At 44.7% G+C, this 18,660-nt stretch overlaps 1 protein-coding gene across 1 annotated transcript; it reads right to left on the reverse strand.

Annotated features, from left to right (window-relative positions):
• Positions 1-70: 70 nt before the first annotated feature.
• On the reverse strand, positions 71-18,514 carry cyp39a1 (cytochrome P450, family 39, subfamily A, polypeptide 1). Its single transcript, XM_014205285.2, has 12 exons — positions 18,222-18,514; positions 16,868-17,003; positions 16,257-16,431; positions 15,297-15,446; positions 14,629-14,725; positions 9,588-9,683; positions 9,305-9,395; positions 8,425-8,558; positions 8,179-8,274; positions 4,282-4,370; positions 1,930-2,017; positions 71-1,312 (listed from the first exon to the last, which is right to left on the reverse strand). The coding sequence occupies exons 1-12, from the start codon at positions 18,396-18,398 to the stop codon at positions 1,244-1,246; spliced, it is 1,398 nt and encodes a 465-aa protein (XP_014060760.1). The 5' UTR covers positions 18,399-18,514; the 3' UTR covers positions 71-1,243.
• Between the last annotated feature and the right edge of the window lie 146 nt (positions 18,515-18,660).

Below are 18,660 nucleotides of genomic sequence, written 5' to 3' on the forward strand. Positions count from 1 at the left end.
ACGTCTCTCAGTTTACTCAGGTAGCCTAAATTGATGATTGGTATCATTTATAAACGTCAGTTGTCTGGGAATATTTTAGCCTTTTCAGCATGTTTTTATTCATTGAACACGGACATTTGAAACAGTTGCCATGCATTTATTGTAGGCCTATTGGTAATAATTCATCACCATTTTGAAATGCATAACCAAAGACTGTCAGTGCATTTACTGTGTGCATGAATGAACACAGGCTATCAATAATTGATTAATAAAAAACAAAACATTATGGCCTATCACATAAAACATTCAAGTGTGTCCAGTAGCCTAACTTTCTAACCTTAATCAACCTCTTATCTTCAGCACTGTTCTCTCACATCAACAAGACCATTTCATTAGGCAGACATATTTCCTCTTGTAAACAAGTCTAAACCTGTGATGGACAGATCTATACCTATTCAAATAGACCACTGTCCACTAATGGCCATCACTGACAATCTCAGGGGCCGATCGATCAACATTCCTTTGTACTAGGCTACAATTGCATCAATATGCGTGCACACTGATTTCACACTTCAGAATAGTTTGTATTTGTTTTGGGCATCTAAGAGCAGGCTGGCCTTGAGATGGTCTATACCAGTAGAATTAAGCATCAAACTTAAGGCTACATTATATGGTGTAAAAATAGCACTGCCTTTATTTTTATTTAACCCTTTATTAAGACAAGCCAGATCTAGTAGGCCTATATTGAGGCAAAGCAACCTCAGACTGTGTTCATAAAGTGAGGTATGACGCCATATGATGATGCCGTATATAAGATGGTCAGTACATAGTAATAACAGTGCATAAATACAATACAGGTTTCATACTGATGCCACGTGCAGTGAATAGATTCTGACCCATACAGAAAATATGGGATTATATTCTATTACATCACAAGATACTGATCAATGTCTGTACAAATCCATAATCAGGTGTTGGACTGGGCAGGAAGGGACCGTACGGTTAGAAACACTCTTGGTGGGGTGAAAATAATAAAAAGGCAAAGACCAATTCATTTGAAGACGGTTCCACTATCTCCTGCATTTTCAGAAGTAGTATCATTATATAAGTTCTAGATAAGTTCTTTAAAATAACTTTTTTTACTAAGCTCTTTTTTAAATAACTTCCTGAACGTAGCTCCATTGAAAACTATTTGGCAGGTGTTTGTGCAGGATTGTAGAGCACAGTGCCCTTGTGTGGCATTGCTGGGCAGGGCAGACCAGCTCTACCGGTGTCTGTACTGCACTGTGCAGGGAGTCTCAGGCTGCTGGGTCCCTACCAGATGGAGATTGCTCTGGGGAGAGTAGAAAATTATAGATAGGAAGTAATTGGTAGTGATACTGTCATGGAAATGCTACACAGGGACATTCAAAGTCAACATTAAATGAATCATTGTTTATTTGTCAGCGTGCTGGAGAGGTTCCAACCAACTCAATGGACCATAGTACACATGTCAATCAGGAGCTCTGCCTGGGCAGACCCAGCAGTTGTCTTATATTAGCGCTATACACAGACAAGTTATATTTGCATGATTTAGCATAATTAATTCATTATTTACCGTTTTGTTTCATTCATGTGACCGACCAATACTGTTTCATAACATGTGACCGACCAACACCTCAAGAGGCTTCTTCTCTCTAAGCAGAGACCTTGAAACTGAGATATCGTTTGTTCGTTCTCAAAACAAGGTATGGGTGTACTGCCAAATTGCAGCTACTGATGTGAGGATGTGAGGATTTGTTCAGTCAACCACTTGCATGAACACAGAAATTGGTTTATAGAACAGCACAAACATGAACATTTCCCTTACAGTACACTACAGTATTTAACTTTAGAGACTTCAATATTAGTATTTAAATTAATGTATGTTTTCAAAGTCCCATAAAATGAGAAAGTAGTTTCCAAACTTACAGGTTTAGGCAACGGGTCCCTGAGAGTGACATCATACTTGAAGAGAATCAAGGCAGCAAACATCTGGAGTTCCATTATGGCATACCACCTGTTGATACAATTAAAAACACATGATTAACATGTTAACTTCGCCAAAAACAAACAACAACTGGTGATATCAAACTAACCGAACACACACACACACTGAGAGCTCCGACACTGAGAAAGTAACATACACTCAAGGCAATGTGATAGGATCCAGTCATGCTTTTCATCTGTCTCTCTTACTGAGAGACTCTCTCCTTTGATGCATTATCTTTGTTAGCATTTCAGCAGGTTATCAGACACAATGGAGGTGCCATTCCCGGCTAACCCAGAGCTGTCACAACAAGAAGAGAGGAAATGAAAGGTGTAGGGGCTGGTGCTCTTGTTTGATTCCAATGTGTCATTTTACCTCTCCTACATTCACTGCTGAAACAGCACAGTGCTCCGACAAGAGAGTGAGAAAGAGAATGGATAGAGAGAGAGAGATTGAAAGAGAGTGAGAGAGAAAAACAAACAGGTCTTTAGGGAAAAGGACAGAAGTAAAGAGAATTAGCAGTAGAGAGGACTTAAGAAAAAGCTGTGTGCTGGTCTTTCTCAGTGATCATAACCTGGAAGACTGCTTCAGACTGCTGTGAGTCATACCGGGGCATTGTGTCAGTGACGCAGACACAGGGACAATCTCCTAAAATCATCAGAATCAAACTAGACTGGATTGGTGGATGGGAAGAATGAAATATGGGAGTGTCATACACGGCATGCGCCCCATAGTTATTTCTGTGCCTCTCCCCTCGCTCCTCCCACCACTCTACCCTGGCTGTGGTCATTTCAGCGGCCTCCTGTGTGAATTAACCACTGAGATGCAGGATGCTAGCTCTAGCATGACAATAAGACTCAGTGGTGAGTGAGCACTAGTGAGCCAACGCAAAGGCTTACTTTGTAGCCTGTCTGCTCAGTGCAACTGACAAAGCATACTTTCTCTGTTTGAGTTAATACAGAGGCACATAGTCAAGGACGGCAGATAAGTCATTGCATATCATTGCCATTTCTTTCAGCATGTCTGAATATGCATAGGTTATGACTATGTCTGTGTGTGTCCTAGAGAAAGGGGTCACAGGTCAGTCCCACTCTACAGTACGCCTGTGTCTTTGATCCTGCTGTGCAGCTGGGAACATGCCCTGATCTTTTCCCTGCTTACGTCACACCGTCCCCCTGGCCGCACCCGGCCGCTCTGGGCCACCGCTGATGTCCCAGTCAGGGCCCCAGAGGACCCGAGGGTTGACATTCAGGGGCAAAAGCGCAGCACAGCCATACAAACTATACAAACCCAGAGCCCCAAGCTAGCCACCACCCCAGAGACAGTGACAGACACAGCAGGAGGCTGGAGGACAGGGTAAAACACACCAGCAATAATACTGTAGTACCCACATAATATACCTGTGGTCTGTGGGATATTGATCTTCCCAAATTGCTATCAATGCTTATTTTACTGGTGCAAAAAGGGCTAGAAAAAACGCCCCCCAAAATCATACATGGAAGCCATATCCAATACGATACCTTATTCATTGTCTGACAGATTCAATTCTACTTAGCTGGATTGGCAAGAGAATGGATACTAGCAGGATGTTAGTAGCTACTATTTATATTTAACTAGGCAAGTTAGTTAAGAACAAATTCGTATTTACAATGACAGCCTACTAAAAGGCAAAAAGACCTCCTGCGTGGACAGGTGGCTGGGATTTCTAATATATATATATAGGACAAAACACACATCACGGCAAGAGACACACTACAACACTACATAAAGAGAGACCTAAGAAAACAACATAGCATGGCAGCAACACATGCCAACACAGTATGGTAGCAACATAACATGGCAGCAGCACAACATGGTAGCAGCACAACATGACAACAACATGGTAACAACACAACATGACAACAACATGGTAGCAACACAACATGGCAGCAGCACAAAACATGGTACAAACATTATTGGGCACAAACAGCACAAAGGGCAAGAAAGGTAGAGACAACCGTACATCACGCAAAGCAGCGTCAGTAAGAGTGTCCATGATTGAGTCTTTGAATGAAGAGATGGAGATAAAACGGTCCAATTTGAGTGTTTTTTGCAGCACGTTCCAGTCACTAGCTGCAGCGAACTGAAAAGAGGAGTGACCCAGGGATGTGTGTGCTTTGGGGCCCTTTAACAGAATGTGACTGGCAGAACGGGTATTGTATGTGGATGATGAGGGCTGCAGTAGGTATCCCAGATAGGGGGGAAAACTCTAGTGTGTGTTCTGAATAAAAAAACATTATGTCTGTTTTTCTAACCTTCCTGGGCACTGGTTTCGGCCTCCTCCAAATGCCACAAACCCTTCCAAGAAGACATTCTTTACTAAATCTGCCTTCTCCCATCGTTCCTGTGGGAAAAGAGAAGAGATTTTATTTCAGAAAAAACTTCAGTTTTATTTATATCCTAGAAAAGGGCTTCAAGCAGACCTATACTATTTTAAACCACATGAACAGGGAAGTTTGGATTGCTTTGAACGTTTTTTCATTTTACATTGAGAGCAGTGAATGGATTTCAACCAGTCATTTCAAACCATCTGAATGATTCTCTGCTGTACTTGTAGATTGGAAGTAGTGTTCCAAAGTGCAACTGTCCACCAATTTCACAGTGTGTCATAAGAAAATACTAGAATGTCACAGATTCCCCCGGTACTGCTGCTCTTTCCGTGCACCAGTTCCGGAGGTCTACATCACCGGCCTCTAGGTGTCACTGAACTGTCTCATTACACACACCTGGTTCCCATTTCCCCTGATTGGTAATTGTATATATGTGCCCTCTGTTCACCATTGTCTGGTCGGTTATTGTTCCATGTCCGTTGATCTTGTGAGTACCTGTGCTTTGTTGTTTCGGCTTTCGTGCTGCGTGTATTGTGTACTCGTTATTACGGGTCCCGTCCGTGTATTGTTATTACGGGTCCCGTCCCGTGTATTGTTATTACGGGTCTCGTCTCGTGTATTTATTAGAGGTTTAACCTCGCTCTTTTGTTTGGATTACATCCCTGTGTTTTTGTATACGTGTTAGTTTTGGGCTTCGTCCCCGTGCCTTTTCATGGCATGTTGTATATTTTGGGTGGAGTATTAAACCCCCCCCTAATACGAATTCCTGCACCTGTCTCCAATAATTTATACAACGTGACATAGAAAGGCTACTGTTACTAGCCTGGAGTTAGTGGTTATTACATAGCATTATGGTCCACAACCCATTATGCGCCACAAACCATAGACTATTGTATAGACCCAAGTGGCTACTACAGGTTAATCACTCAACCCCTTTCATAGCAAAACATACCAACCTCACTGAAGATGATACAAGGCATTGACTCTAGAGGTCGACCGATTAATCGGAATGGCCGATTAATTAGGGCCGATTTCAAGTTTTCATAACAATCGGAAATCGGTATTTTTGGACGCCGATTTTCTTATTTAATTTTTATTTTTTTATATATTTTTTTAGACCTTTATTTTACTAGGCAAGTTAGTTAAGAACACATTCTTATTTTCAACGACGGCCTAGGAATGGTGGGTTAACTGCCTTGTTCAGGGGCAGAACGACAGATTTTTACCTTGTTAGCTCGGGGATTCAATCTTGCAACCTTACGGTTAACTAGTCCAACGCTCTAACCACCTGCTTTACATTGCACTCCACGAGGAGCCTGCCTGTTATGCAAATGCAGTAAGAAGCCAAGGTAAGTTGCTAGCTAGCATTAAACTTATCTTATAAAAAATCAATCAATCATAATCACTAGTTAACTACACGTGGTTGATGATATTACTAGTTTATCTAGCCTGTCCTGCGTTGCATATAATCGCTTAGGTACACGTTGCTCCAACCATAAACATCAATGCCTTTCTTAAAATCAATACACAAGTATATATTTTTAAACCTGCATATTTAGTTAATATTGCCTGCTAACATGAATTTCTTTTAAATAGGGAAAATGTGTCACTTCTCTTGCAAACAGAGTCAGGGTATACGCAGCAGTTTGGGCCGCCTGGCTCGTTGCGAACTGTGAAGACTATTTCTTCCTAACAAAGACAGCCAACTTCGCCAAACGGGGGATGATTTAACAAAAGCGCATTTGCGGAAAAAAAGCACAATCGTTGCACGACTGTACCTAACCATAAACATCAATGCCTTTCTTAAAATCAATACACAAAGTATATATTTTTAAACCTGGTTAGCAGGCAATATTAACCAGGTGAAATTGTGTCATTTTGCGTTCATTGCACGCAGTCAGGGTATATGCAACAGTTTGGGCCGCCTGGCTCGTTGCGAACTAATTTGCCAGAATTTTACATAATTATGACATAACATTGAAGGTTGGGCAATGTAACAGGAATATTTAGATTTAGGGATGCCACCCGTTAGATAAAATACGGAACGGTTCCGTATTTCACTGAAAGAAAAAAACATTTTGTTTTCGAGATGATAGTTTCCGGATTCGACCATATTAATGACCTAAGGCTCGTATTTCTGTGTGTTATTATTAAGTCTAGGATTTGATAGAGCCGTCTGACTGAGCGGTGGTAGGCAGCAGCAGGCTCGTAAGCGTTCATTCAAACAGCACTTTTGTGCGTTTGCCAGCAGCGCTTCGCAATGCATTGCGCTGTTTATGACTTCAAGCCTATCAACTCCCAAGATTAGGCTGGTGTAACCGATGTGAAATGGCTAGCTAGTTAGCAGGGTGCACTCTAATAGCGTTTCAAACGTCACTCACTATGAGACTTGGAGTAGTTAAATTTCTCTGCATGGGTAACGCTGCTTCAAGGGTGGCTGTTATCGATGTGTTCCTGGTTCGAGCCCAGGTAGGAGTGAGGAGAGGGACGGAAGCTATACTGTTACACTGGCAATACTAAAGTGCCTATAAGAACATCCAATAGTCAAAGGTATATGAAATACAAATGGTATAGAGAGAAATAGTCCTATAATAACTACAACCTAAAACTTCTTACCTGGGAATATTGAACACTCATGTTAAAAGGAACCACCAGCTTTCATATGTTCTCATGTTCTGAGCAAGGAACTTAAACGTTAGCTTTCTTACATGGCACATATTGCACTTTTACTTTCTTCTCCAACACTTTGTTTTTGCATTATTTAAACCAAATTGAACATGTTTCATTATTTATTTGAGGCTAAATTGATTTTATTGATGTATTATATTAAGTTAAAATAAGTGTTAATTTGGTATTGTTGTAATTGTCATTATTACAAACTAAAAAAAGAAATCGGCCGATTAATCGGTATCCGGTTTTTGGTCCTCCAATAATCGGTAGCGGCGTTGAAAAATCATAATCGGTCGACCTCTAATTGACTCACTAAATCGCCTGCAGTCTCTGACCACTGCTACAGTTTACCTCACAGCCCAAACCTTTGACCTACTCTTCCATGTCACAGAAACAGAAATAAAGCTCTCCTTTCCGGAAAATGTCAAGCGGCTAAATACGTGCCCTGGTTTTCAAGCACCCTCATCCGCACTGTTGAAGCAGGACGAGAAATAGCATTATTTACCAATGCTCTCAAAGTCCATTTATACTGCAGCAGCGTAGGCATGTGGGGCTTCAAATATTTAGTCTGTTTTTAAGAGAGAAGGATGAGGGAGACAGTCAGTGACCCGGGAATGCACTCCTGTGGAAGATACAAGTGCACTTCTTCTGTCTGCAGGTAGGGGGATACTAACCAACAGAGGAGGTTAATTGCGGTGATAAATGTCATGTCCCCCCCGCCACCGAGTGTCATTCATTTTACATTAGAAGTATGTCGGAAGCCTGAGCTGACACACGCTCCGGCCCGGCTCTCAGGGGAGGCTGACACACACACACACACACACACACACACACACACACACACACACACACACACACACACACACACACACACACACACACACACACACACACACACACACACACACACACACACACACACACACACACACACACACACACACACGAAAAATGCAAAAGACATGCTACAGCAACAACTATTGTGGGTTAAGGTGGGTTTGTGTGTGCCCTAAAATATCCAACTCACTACCTTTCCATGTATTTACTGTGCCCCACCAAGTTGAAATACTGACTTGAGAGCATCCCCTTCATCATTAGGTTAATATCCCATATCATTTAAGGTAAATAAGGTAGGTCTAGTCTAGTACTTACCGGTTTGAACTCCTCTGGTTCAGGGAAGTAATGTGGGTTCCGATGGGCCCAGTAAGGAGACACCATTAACAAGTCCCCTGGTGGAATTATGTAGTTCTAGAAGAGAGGAATACACACATATGCACGCCACTTTACATATACTGTATCAGTTATGGAAATTAAGGCTTGACTTTGAGGGGATGTAGAGGCTTGAAAAAGTCTAATCGGGGGTCAGAGTCAGAGTCTATCGGGGGTCAGGAGGCCCACCTGTATCCTGAGGGGTCGGACCACCCTGCGTGTGATGGCTCCAGGGGCCCGAAGCCGGATGGCTTCCAGGATGCACCACTTCACATAGGGCATCTGTTGCAGCTCTTCAGCGGTCACCTTGGTCTTCCTGGTGTCTGTCATGGACACACATGGTGAGATATACACACCAACACACACTCCCACACACCTACTGACTAGATACAACCGTCTACCACTGAGCTTATGAGAAGAAGCTGTGCTGTTTCAGTATGCATCACTGAGCTGGTATGATTAGATATCAGACCCATTAGGATTCTGTGGGATTTCATTAGAAGATATGCATATGTAAGTATAATTGAAAGTCTCAAAGGGGCCGATTATTGAAAATTCACTTAATTACTATGTCATGAATATAGTCTTCTCAGATTACTGAAACCACTGAGCATAATCATTAGAACTCCCTAGAAACAGGACTTCTGCCTTCAAAAGTGTGACAGGTGAGTGTTGAGCTACTGCTGACACCTACTGGAGGTTTAGGGATATAGTCAGACTGAAGCGAAATGAGATGGAGATACAATGTGGTACAATTACCGTACTGCTTAATCTTCCATTGTATGTGTTAAGATCTCCAGTCATGGTAACACCAGGGCCAAAAACAACATAATTGAATTCTGACAACATCATTGAATTGAAGCAGCCATAAGTTTACTCAGCAAAACCCCACTGTCAAATGGCACATATATTCATTACCAAGGTAAAAATACTCCATCCACCACCATATCCCAATCTACCCCAGATCATCAGGACCTCACATACTGTACAGCAGGTTAGAGAAGCTAATGGGGCATGTGTCAGTGGGAGGCTATAAAACAGAGGAGCGATAGCGTAGTGTAGCTCACACCTTGGTCTTTGAGTGCTGCATTGATCTGCTCCATGGCTGTCTGGTAAACTGTGGGATTGGATAAGATGAAGGCTACAGCCCAGAAGGTAATCTAAACAAAAGACATTTTCTATCAAATAGAATTATGATATCTCCAATCAAACCAATTTAAATGGCAATTAACTAGAGTATCTGGCAGATTAAAAACTCAGGTGATGAAGGTGAAGAGTAGCGATCGTAAATCTAATTCATATATAAACGATGCCCCTGCTTATCAGTAATAACATTTGTAAAAATGACTCACTGGAATTGCATTGGCAAGCGATGCCCATAACATCAGTAATCCATAGTTGGGCAGGAATTTATCTGTGATTAAGGTGGCAAGGTGTTGCAGCAACGTCTGCAAAAATGCCATACATACAATCATTTACAATGAGGTTAGGCGAAATACAGACTTCATACATTTCATTCCCTTGGAAATTTCACTATATAAGTATACGATGGTATTTATCATCCTCATTATTCATTAAAGATGTGACAATAACTAGTACGAACTCAGACCCAGGCGCAGAGAAACAGCAGGCAGAGGTGAGGGTAAATCCAGAATGTTTACTGAAGTATTCCTGACGTTCCACCAGGGGTAACTGACCGTCGATGTAAATCCCAAATGAGTCCGGGGTCCAAAATGTCCCGGGCCGAATCCCAGGACCGTTCCTCAGGGCCGTAATCCTCCCAGTCCACGAGATACTGAGTCCCCCGCCGGATCTGATGGCTGCAGAGTATGTGTCGCACCGTGTAGGCTGGCTGTCCCGCTATCATGCAAGGCGGAGGTGGAGGCCGAGTGGCCGGAACCAGGTGACGGGATACCACAGGCTTGAGTCTGGAGATGTGGAAGGTGGGATGAACCCTCATGGACCGGGGAAGATGAAGATGAATCCTGAATTGCCCAACGTACCGGGGTGCCAACTTCCTAGATTCCACGCGTAGAGGCAGGTCCCTAGTAGACAGCCAGACCATCTGGCGTGGACGCAGGAGGTTGCTGGCGCAATCGTAGGGCCTGTGAGGTAGTTTGCTGGCTCTTTGTTTGTTGAAGGCCTGACCCAAATCCCAGTAATCCCAAGGTACGCGGGAAAGATCAGGCTTGTCACTCCCAGCTGGAGGAACAGGAGAGTCGGAAGTCTCCAGATGAGCAGGACCGGAAAGGTCTGGAGAGAGTTACTGGCAGGTGAACTGGCATGAAGGATTCCATCTCAGAACTCTCAGAACGCCAAAGGCCAATCAATCTGAGGATTATGGGTGGAAAGCCACAGATGTCCAAGAACCAGGGGAAGCTCAGGAGAGTTCACCAGATGAAACTGGATAAGCTCCACATGGTCATCCAGAACTCGTAGCTGAATAGGCATGGTGAGTTGTGTAACGATCGTCTGGAAGAGGGGACCAAGATGCAGCGTGGTAAGTGGTCATAATGATTTTTAATGATACACTTCAAAAAAACAAACAGGGAAAACGAAAGCCAACAGTTCTGTCGGTGCAAACCACACAACAGAAACAACTACCCACAAAACCCCAAAGGAAAACAGGCTGCCTAAGTATGATTCCTAATCAGAGACAACGATAGACAGCTGCCTCTGATTAGGAACCCTACTCGGCCCAAAACAAAGAAATAAAAAACATAGAAAAAGGAACATAGAACGCCCACCCAATGTAACACCCTGGCCTAACCAAAATAAAAAACAAAAAACCCCTCTATGGCCAGGGCGTTGCAGTACACCCCCCAAAGGTGCGGACTCCGGCCGCAAAACCTGACTCTGAAGGGGAGGGTCCGGGTGGGCCTTCCTACGGCGGCGGCTCGGGTGCGGGACGTGGACCCCGCTCCACCCTTGGCTTTGGCCATTTAGGTGGCGCCCCTAGCTGCGCCGGAGGACTGGTGGGCGACCCTGGCTACGCCCGGCTGGCGGGCGATTCCGGCTGCGCCCAGCTGGCGGGCGACCCTGGCTGCGCCCGGCTGGCGGGCGTCCCTGGCTGTCTCAGGCTGGTGGGCGACCCTGGCGGCTCCGGCGGCCCCGGGATGGCGGGCGGCCCCGGCGACTCCGGGCTGGCGGGCGGCCCCGGTGGCTCCGGGCTGGCGGGCGGCCCCGGCGGCTCCGGCCCGCCATCCCGGCGGCTCCGGGATGGCGGGCGGCTCTGGCGGCTCTGGCCCAGGATTCACCAGGCTGGGGAGACATGAAGGAGGCCTGGCCCTGGGCGCAGGCACAGGACCCACCAGGCTGGGGAGACCTGCAGGAGGCTTGGCTCTGGGAGTGCGCACTACAAGGCTAGTGCGAGGAGCAGGAACAGGACGTACTGGAGAGAGAGTGCGAGAGGCAGGCACCTGAAAAGCATGGGTAGTTGACTCAGGCCTCACCCCTGGTCCAGCCGAACTACCCGTGTGCCCCCCCAAAATAATTTTTTGGGGCTGCCTCTCGTTCTTCCCGGGTAGGCTCCGATATCTGTTGATCACCTGGCCCCAAGTCCAGTCTCTCCTCCCAATCCACTCCTGATGAGACCAGGTGTCCATCTCCTCCCGAGCATGCTGCTTGATCCAGTTGTGGTGGGTAGTTCTGTAACGATCGTCTGGAAGAGGGGACCAAGATGCAGCGTGGTAAGTGGTCATAATGATTTTTAATGATACACTTCAAAAAAACAAACAGGGAAAACGAAAGCCAACAGTTCTGTCGGTGCAAACCACACAACAGAAACAACTACCTACAAAACCCCAAAGGAAAACAGGCTGCCTAAGTATGATTCCTAATCAGAGACAACGATAGACAGCTGCCTCTGATTAGGAACCCTACTCGGCCCAAAACAAAGAAATACAAAAACATAGAAAAAGGAACATAGAACGCCCACCCAATGTAACACCCTGGCCTAACCAAAATAAAGAACAAAAAACCCCTCTATGGCCAGGGCGTTACAAGTTGCTTCACCTTCCCAGACGCTAGGGGTTGACCATCCAGTGCAGTGACCGACAATGGAGTGTCCAGCATAGTGAGTGGCAGCCTCTGTTGGCGAGCTAATGTGCAATCCAGAAAACAGCCGGTAGCCCCAGTCTATGAAAGCAGAAATGTTCAACTGCCCATTGTCCCACCACAGATTGGCCGGAAGCAAGGTGCGTGCCATGTCGGCAGCTGGAGACTGTATCTGACTCCCCAGTATTCTCCCGTTTACTGACGGGTCATCCCGTTCTCCCATCAGCTCGGGACAGGAGGCCTGGAAATGTCCAGACTGTCCACAGTAAAGGTAACGTTGCTCGTTAATCCTACGCCTTCTCTCCAGAACAGCAAGTCTCGTACGTCCCAATTGCCCCGGCTCCTCTGAAGGATATGATGGGGAACCAGAGCCGAATTGAGAACTATGATGGGATACCGGACCAGCAGGCCCAGCATATGGCAATGGCCCAAATGAATAATCGCCTCCCTTAGCGGAGCTAGAAACACTGGAACCAACTCGGAATCCCTCCGTCCTCTCATGACGACGTTCCTGAAGCCGGCTGTCAATCCGGATGGCCAGAACGATAAGCTCCTTCAGAGTGTCAGGATTGTCCCGGGAAGCCAGTTCATCCTTGAGAACCTCGCTGAGTCCGTTCAGAAAGACTGAGTGAAGTGCCTCTGTATTCCAACCGTTCTCAGCAGCGAGCGTCCGAAAATCAATGGCGAAATCAGGACGTAATCGGGCCAGAGCCCATCCTGAGAGCAAGGCGATGACATATGCCACTCTGGAACTCTCGGTGGGAAACGTTGATGCCTGCAGCTCGAAGACCAGCGAACATTAGAGCAGGAACCCACGACACCTTCCAGGATGCCCCTCATAGCGCTCCGGTGCCTGGAGATGAGGCTCCCGAGGGGAGGAAGACGATGAACTGGTAGAAAGTGGAGGGTTAGGAACCACCACAGGTGCAGCAAACGTTGCTTCCGTCTGTCTGGTCTGCAGAGTGAACACAAGAGTTCCTAAATCCTCCGACAATGTCTTCAGCCGCGCCTCATGGCGACCAATCACAGCTCCATGGTGAGTGAGAGCCGACCGCAAGTGGTGGAGCTCGGAGTGTCCCTCGGATGACGGAGAAATCTCGGCTGGGTCCATTTTTGGCTCAGGTCTACTGTGACAATAACTCTAGTATGAACTCGGACCCAGGCGCAGAGAAACACAGCAGGCAGAGGTGAGGGTAAATCCAGAATGTTTACTGAAGTATTCACAGGAAAAACAACAAACAAGTGCACATGAGTACAAGACAAGAGACCTGAGCAACCGGCCCAGTTCCATAGAGGAACCTAAATAGTCCTAAACCAGGTGAACCCAATAATCCCAATCAGGCTCACCTGGACACTAGAAACATAAGGATGCCCTCCAGTAGCACCTTCAGGGATAACATTCCATGATGACCTCTAACCTGTGACAAAAGAGCCAAATATTGCACTAACTAGAAGTTAGAACACCAGTATGCAGGCCTGGAACATCAGTAAGATCAATCTTAGCTGGCTGGTACAGGTGCTGTTCTGGAATCAGGATGTTCATTTTAAAGGTTTCTGTCACGATTTCCACCGAAGGTGGCTCCTCTCCCTGTTCGGGTGGTGCTCGGCGGTCGTCGTCGCCGGTCTACTAGCTGCCACCGATCCTTTTTTCTTTTTCGTTTGGTCTTGTCTGTTTTGATTGTGCACCTGCTCCTTGTTTAGGTTAATTAGTGTGGTTATTTATTTTCTCCCTACCCGCTTTGTTTCGTGCGGGTTTATTTTCGTTTCCCTGTTTCTATGTTGGGCAACGTTATTTTTGTTCATGTATATTCATTCAGGTTTTTCCCTAGATTGTTAATTCTAGTGGTGTTAACGGACTGTGTATTTAGGTCCTGGGCCTGTATGTTTTGCATGGACTCATTAAACACTTTTTGCATCTACTCCTCTCCTGCGCCTGACTCTTACACCCACCTCTCGAGGAGAGCTCTGACAGTTTCACCTGGTCCAATGGCCGTTCATCAACCAAAAGCCTTTATCAAGATGATATATGGAGAATCTTTAGGGCTGACAACGAATGAGTGACAATATGATTCATATCCTAACTGGGATAACTGCCAAGGTGGGTAAAAAGTGCATCTCGTCCCATAAAGAATTATCATTACATCCATCTACAGGAGACAACCTTGGCGAAATGATTAAAATGACAATGTCAGACACCAACTGCTGAGTTATGAGATTCGACTCAATGTCAAAATGTCAAATGTCCAATATGCAAATGAATCATCCATTCAATACAATCATAGTACAATGATCCAGCATTTAAAACGGTATTGTTCTCTATTCAAAGATAGGACTCACCCTGTTGCCTGATTCACTGGATGTCTCATCATCTTCTGCTTTGACCACCATGTTCCCCAATAGAGACAGAAGCCAGCATTTGGAACTGGCCCATTCCCTGCCCCAAAAATACAACTATTTAGAAAACATACAGTGCTGTAGCCTTGTGCCTAATCTCACATGGCCAGCCTTCCAAAATCCTGTCTCCTTTACTCGACTACTGAAGGCTCGCTTTCCAAAGCTACCTTGTACCTTACCCTCACATGAGTATCACATCCACACTATGTCAATAAAGGTAGATTTTAGCTAAATCAACAGTCTGGTCAGACTGTCTTGTTTATTCTTAGATAGGCCAACTGTACAGTACATCTCAACACAAAGGTTTTGCCCTTAATTTCCTGGGATTTGCTTTAAGCATGTAGTCCTTAGTAAATAAACTCTATACTGCTTCCATAACAGTGGGGATAATTTGGTTTATTGGTTTATTTTTTTCATGTGAACAAACTAATATTAGCCAGGGCCGAAGTCCAATATAAATATACAGTGTATTGGTCCAATCTATATTGTCTTATGTTACACCTAAGCAATGTACACAATGAAATGTATATCCCACTCCATTCACCTGCCTACTACAGTAGTTTGAAAACAGCAACTAACTATCAGACTATCCAGGCCTGTGCCACACTGACCTGAGGAACATGTCTGGTAGCTGGGAGCCGTACTCAAAGCCCTCGTCGTAGATGGCAAACTTCTCCTTGAACTGCTCCATGGTAAAGGGACTGCCTGGAGAGTTATACTTCCCCAGTAGGTTACTCATCACAGCAGGGTACATTACGGCCCTGTCCGACATGAGAGGAGAGACGAGTCAAAGACTATTATAGAGGCTAATGGTCAGTCTGGTCAGAGGGCTTTAGATCGGTACTGCTGTGTAGGGATTACGTTGGGGAAAGATCATTACGAGACTCACCACTGTAACATCACCAGGAATTCAGCATTTTTTTTCTCCTTAAAATGGTTCTTGAGTTGTCTGAGTGATGATCGTCACCAGAGATATACGTGTGTGAAAAGTTGTGTGTAATACAGGGTAATAGTGCATAAAACAGACCGTGCTGTTACATGATGAGCCAATCAAATGTAAGAAGTGCATAATAGTCCTTTATCTCCTAACATGTTTCATCATTCTTTCTTTCCTGTCATGTTTCATCTTCCTGTCATGTCCATCAGTCCAGAAATTCTGGTTTAGGTAGTTCTTCCACTAAAGGTAATATTATTTCAGCTGTGAAATATGACTGCTGAGACCTGAACCATAGGTGTGGTGGGCAGGACAAAGGATTGGCAGCACCCTATAGTATATTACTCATCAAAGAAGAATACATAGGACTACACAGTCACATGACAGGGGCTGATCAACCTTATGAAAACAGCCTCAGCGCACAGCCAGTTACCGTATTCTAATGCTAGTTAACCTAACACTAATCCTAATAACACAATTTCAGTGATCCATATTGCACTCCTGCCACTTGTTTTTCTAAATGTTTTCCTGTTTCATACCTACTGAACACTCGCCATACCTCTCCCTCCTCTCCATAAGGGATGAACAGATACACAGTCAGAGACTGAGTATCGGGTACCGGGACACTGTAGTTTACCTGACCAGCTCACTGAGTCCCCCAGAGCCCTGGTCCCCCAGCGTCTCCAGGTGGTCGTTGAACTCTTCACACAAGTGGTCAGTCAGCTGAGCCACATTGCCTGGGGTCAGACGGCCCTTGATCAGAGTGTTGCATGCTGGGTGGAACTTATAGAAACTGTCCTTGCTGATGGAAGCTACAGAGAGAGAAACACATTGCTGTATTATGTTGTTGGTTATGTTTCTATTGTGTTGCTGCGTTGTCCGCATGCCACTTTTAAACCCATTTGGACATAACTAAAGTGAAGTAAAGTGAATTGAATCCATTCAGCTTGAAGCTTCTGTTATTGTAACAGTCAGATATATCTTTCAGTACAGACTCGCAAGACACTTGCGAAGAATCCATCGATCATTAATGTCTCTTGAAAACAGAGAAAGACTGAGAATTTGTTTTATTATTTACTACTACTACAAATAAAATTCTGAACACTTGCAGTCAGATGTTAAATGTGGCAGCTGAGTTATCTGAACCTATGGGGAGAAGGCTGAAACCACTGGCAAGTGGACCAGCGAAGGCCAAAGTCAACTAACGTTTCAGCACAGGAAACTGTAACACACACAGTAAAACCCCACCTGTGTTATGGACAGGCTCCTGGACTGCCTGCTCAAAATCCACATCTTTGGACATGAAAAATGTGCGAAAGTCTTCATGAAGGGTCACAAAGGTCAATCGCTTGCCAGCCGCAACAACAGTGAAGACAGGCCCATACTGGAAAATACAAATTGTAATATTTTTATAGTCATTATAATTTTGTCTTGATAAGAAAACAGACCTGGTGGCAGTAACAGTCCTAATCAGGGATTCTGACAGCATTTGTGAGAATCAACTTTGTTAAATAATTAGATCAATTTGACATTAGATCAATAAAACGGGAGGGAGTGAAACAGGTTGAAACAGGTTGAAACATGAGTACAACATAGTAATAACACACAGCTGAACAACAAAACAACCAAACCGCCACTACATCACAGGAATGCTCATCTGAATAACCATAGTGTGCGACTTCGAATGCCCCATTCATACAACTTGGCCACCCCTCCAAATAACAAAACCCCTGGCACAGCAGTCATTTCCCTGCACAACGGTTTGCATCAACAGGGTCAGCACATGCTGCTAACTTGCTCCCCAAGGCCCAGTTACATAAATTAATAAGTGAACTCAATAGGCCGTGATGAAGTTGAGAAGGCAGTGGGCAGCCTGGCACAAAATTCTGCTCCTAGCTTTACAGTGGAACTGAGCTTGGCATGTGGCAGCCTTCGTTGATTGAATGTTTTTTTTCGGCAATATCAGCGTTTTGACTTGCCATGTGTGTCGCAAATCTACCACCACAGAGTGTATAGGGTCAGGGTTTATCCTCATGTGTTCTCTCCCATGATTTCTAGGAACGGGCATCATTGATTGAAGCTGATATAGGCAGTTAATGAATTAGGGAGATAATGCTACAATTACAATGGTGGCAATAAAACCCAAGTTTGTTGAATTACACATATGTGACAGAGAGTTCAGCAGGTTGAGGTGAGCTCCTGAAGAGGCCAAAGACCTTGGACTTTGAAAGAGAGTCCCACAGCCACATGGTATCAATATCTGCTGATGATCATCTATCCATATATCTTATAGACCTATCTGAATTTGTCGAAACTAAGTTGGATCAGTAACAATTGTTTATGTGTGAGTGTGTGAGGGATGGGTGGACAAAGTATAACACAGGGATGCAGAAGCGAACATTAATTATCATCGATATCACAAAGTCAGACATCAAACAAGATGTTGACACCATCACAACTCAGAGATTATGTGGGCCGATATCTGTAGCATTCGAACAAATAAACAATTAGGTCATAGGGTCGAAAACGTAATATTCAGAATAAACAATCAAATGAGGATGTAAAAGCATATACTATAGCCCAACCACCTGATGTTTGTTACCTTATCTCTGGCTTGAGATATGAAAGTCAGCGGAGATTTCCCAAACTCGAATGCCACACCAAACCAGGGGATCCATCCTTTTATGCACGGTGGAGCATTTGGATAATTTCCGGCAAATAAAAGATGCGCTGAAATAGCCAAGATAACCAGAGACAGTACCAACGTTACGACTTCCATCACACCTGTCTGAAACCCCTAGGGCTCGCTCCAGCTCACTCTCGAGCGAGGCAAAAAGCGGGTGTTGAAATAAAAGGAAGATTAGCCAACCAGAGCGGGGTCTCTTTCTCAGTCTGATCCAATCAGCTAAAAGAAGGGCAGAGCGTAATTTTGTAAACATTGCGCGAAAAGTTGTTTGGGAAATGTAGTTTGACAGAGCCCCAATGCAGTAGGCTGTGCGATAAATTATCTTCGCATGAACTACATTTCCTGTTCTCTGGTT

This window comes from Salmo salar, chromosome ssa06, assembly GCF_905237065.1.
Source record: "Salmo salar chromosome ssa06, Ssal_v3.1, whole genome shotgun sequence".
Taxonomy (NCBI): domain Eukaryota; kingdom Metazoa; phylum Chordata; class Actinopteri; order Salmoniformes; family Salmonidae; genus Salmo; species Salmo salar.

Excerpts from the sequence above, each read along its gene's own strand:
- cyp39a1 (XM_014205285.2), bottom strand. The coding sequence starts at position 18,398 with ATGGAAGTCGTAACGTTGGTACTGTCTCTGGTTATCTTGGCTATTTCA. Across the intron at positions 8,559-9,304 it reads TGCAGCACTCAAAGACCAAG|ACACCAGGAAGACCAAGGTG; the intron begins GTGTGAGCTACA and ends TGTCCATGACAG. Across the intron at positions 2,018-4,281 it reads CGAAACCAGTGCCCAGGAAG|GTGGTATGCCATAATGGAAC; the intron begins GTTAGAAAAACA and ends TTGTATCAACAG.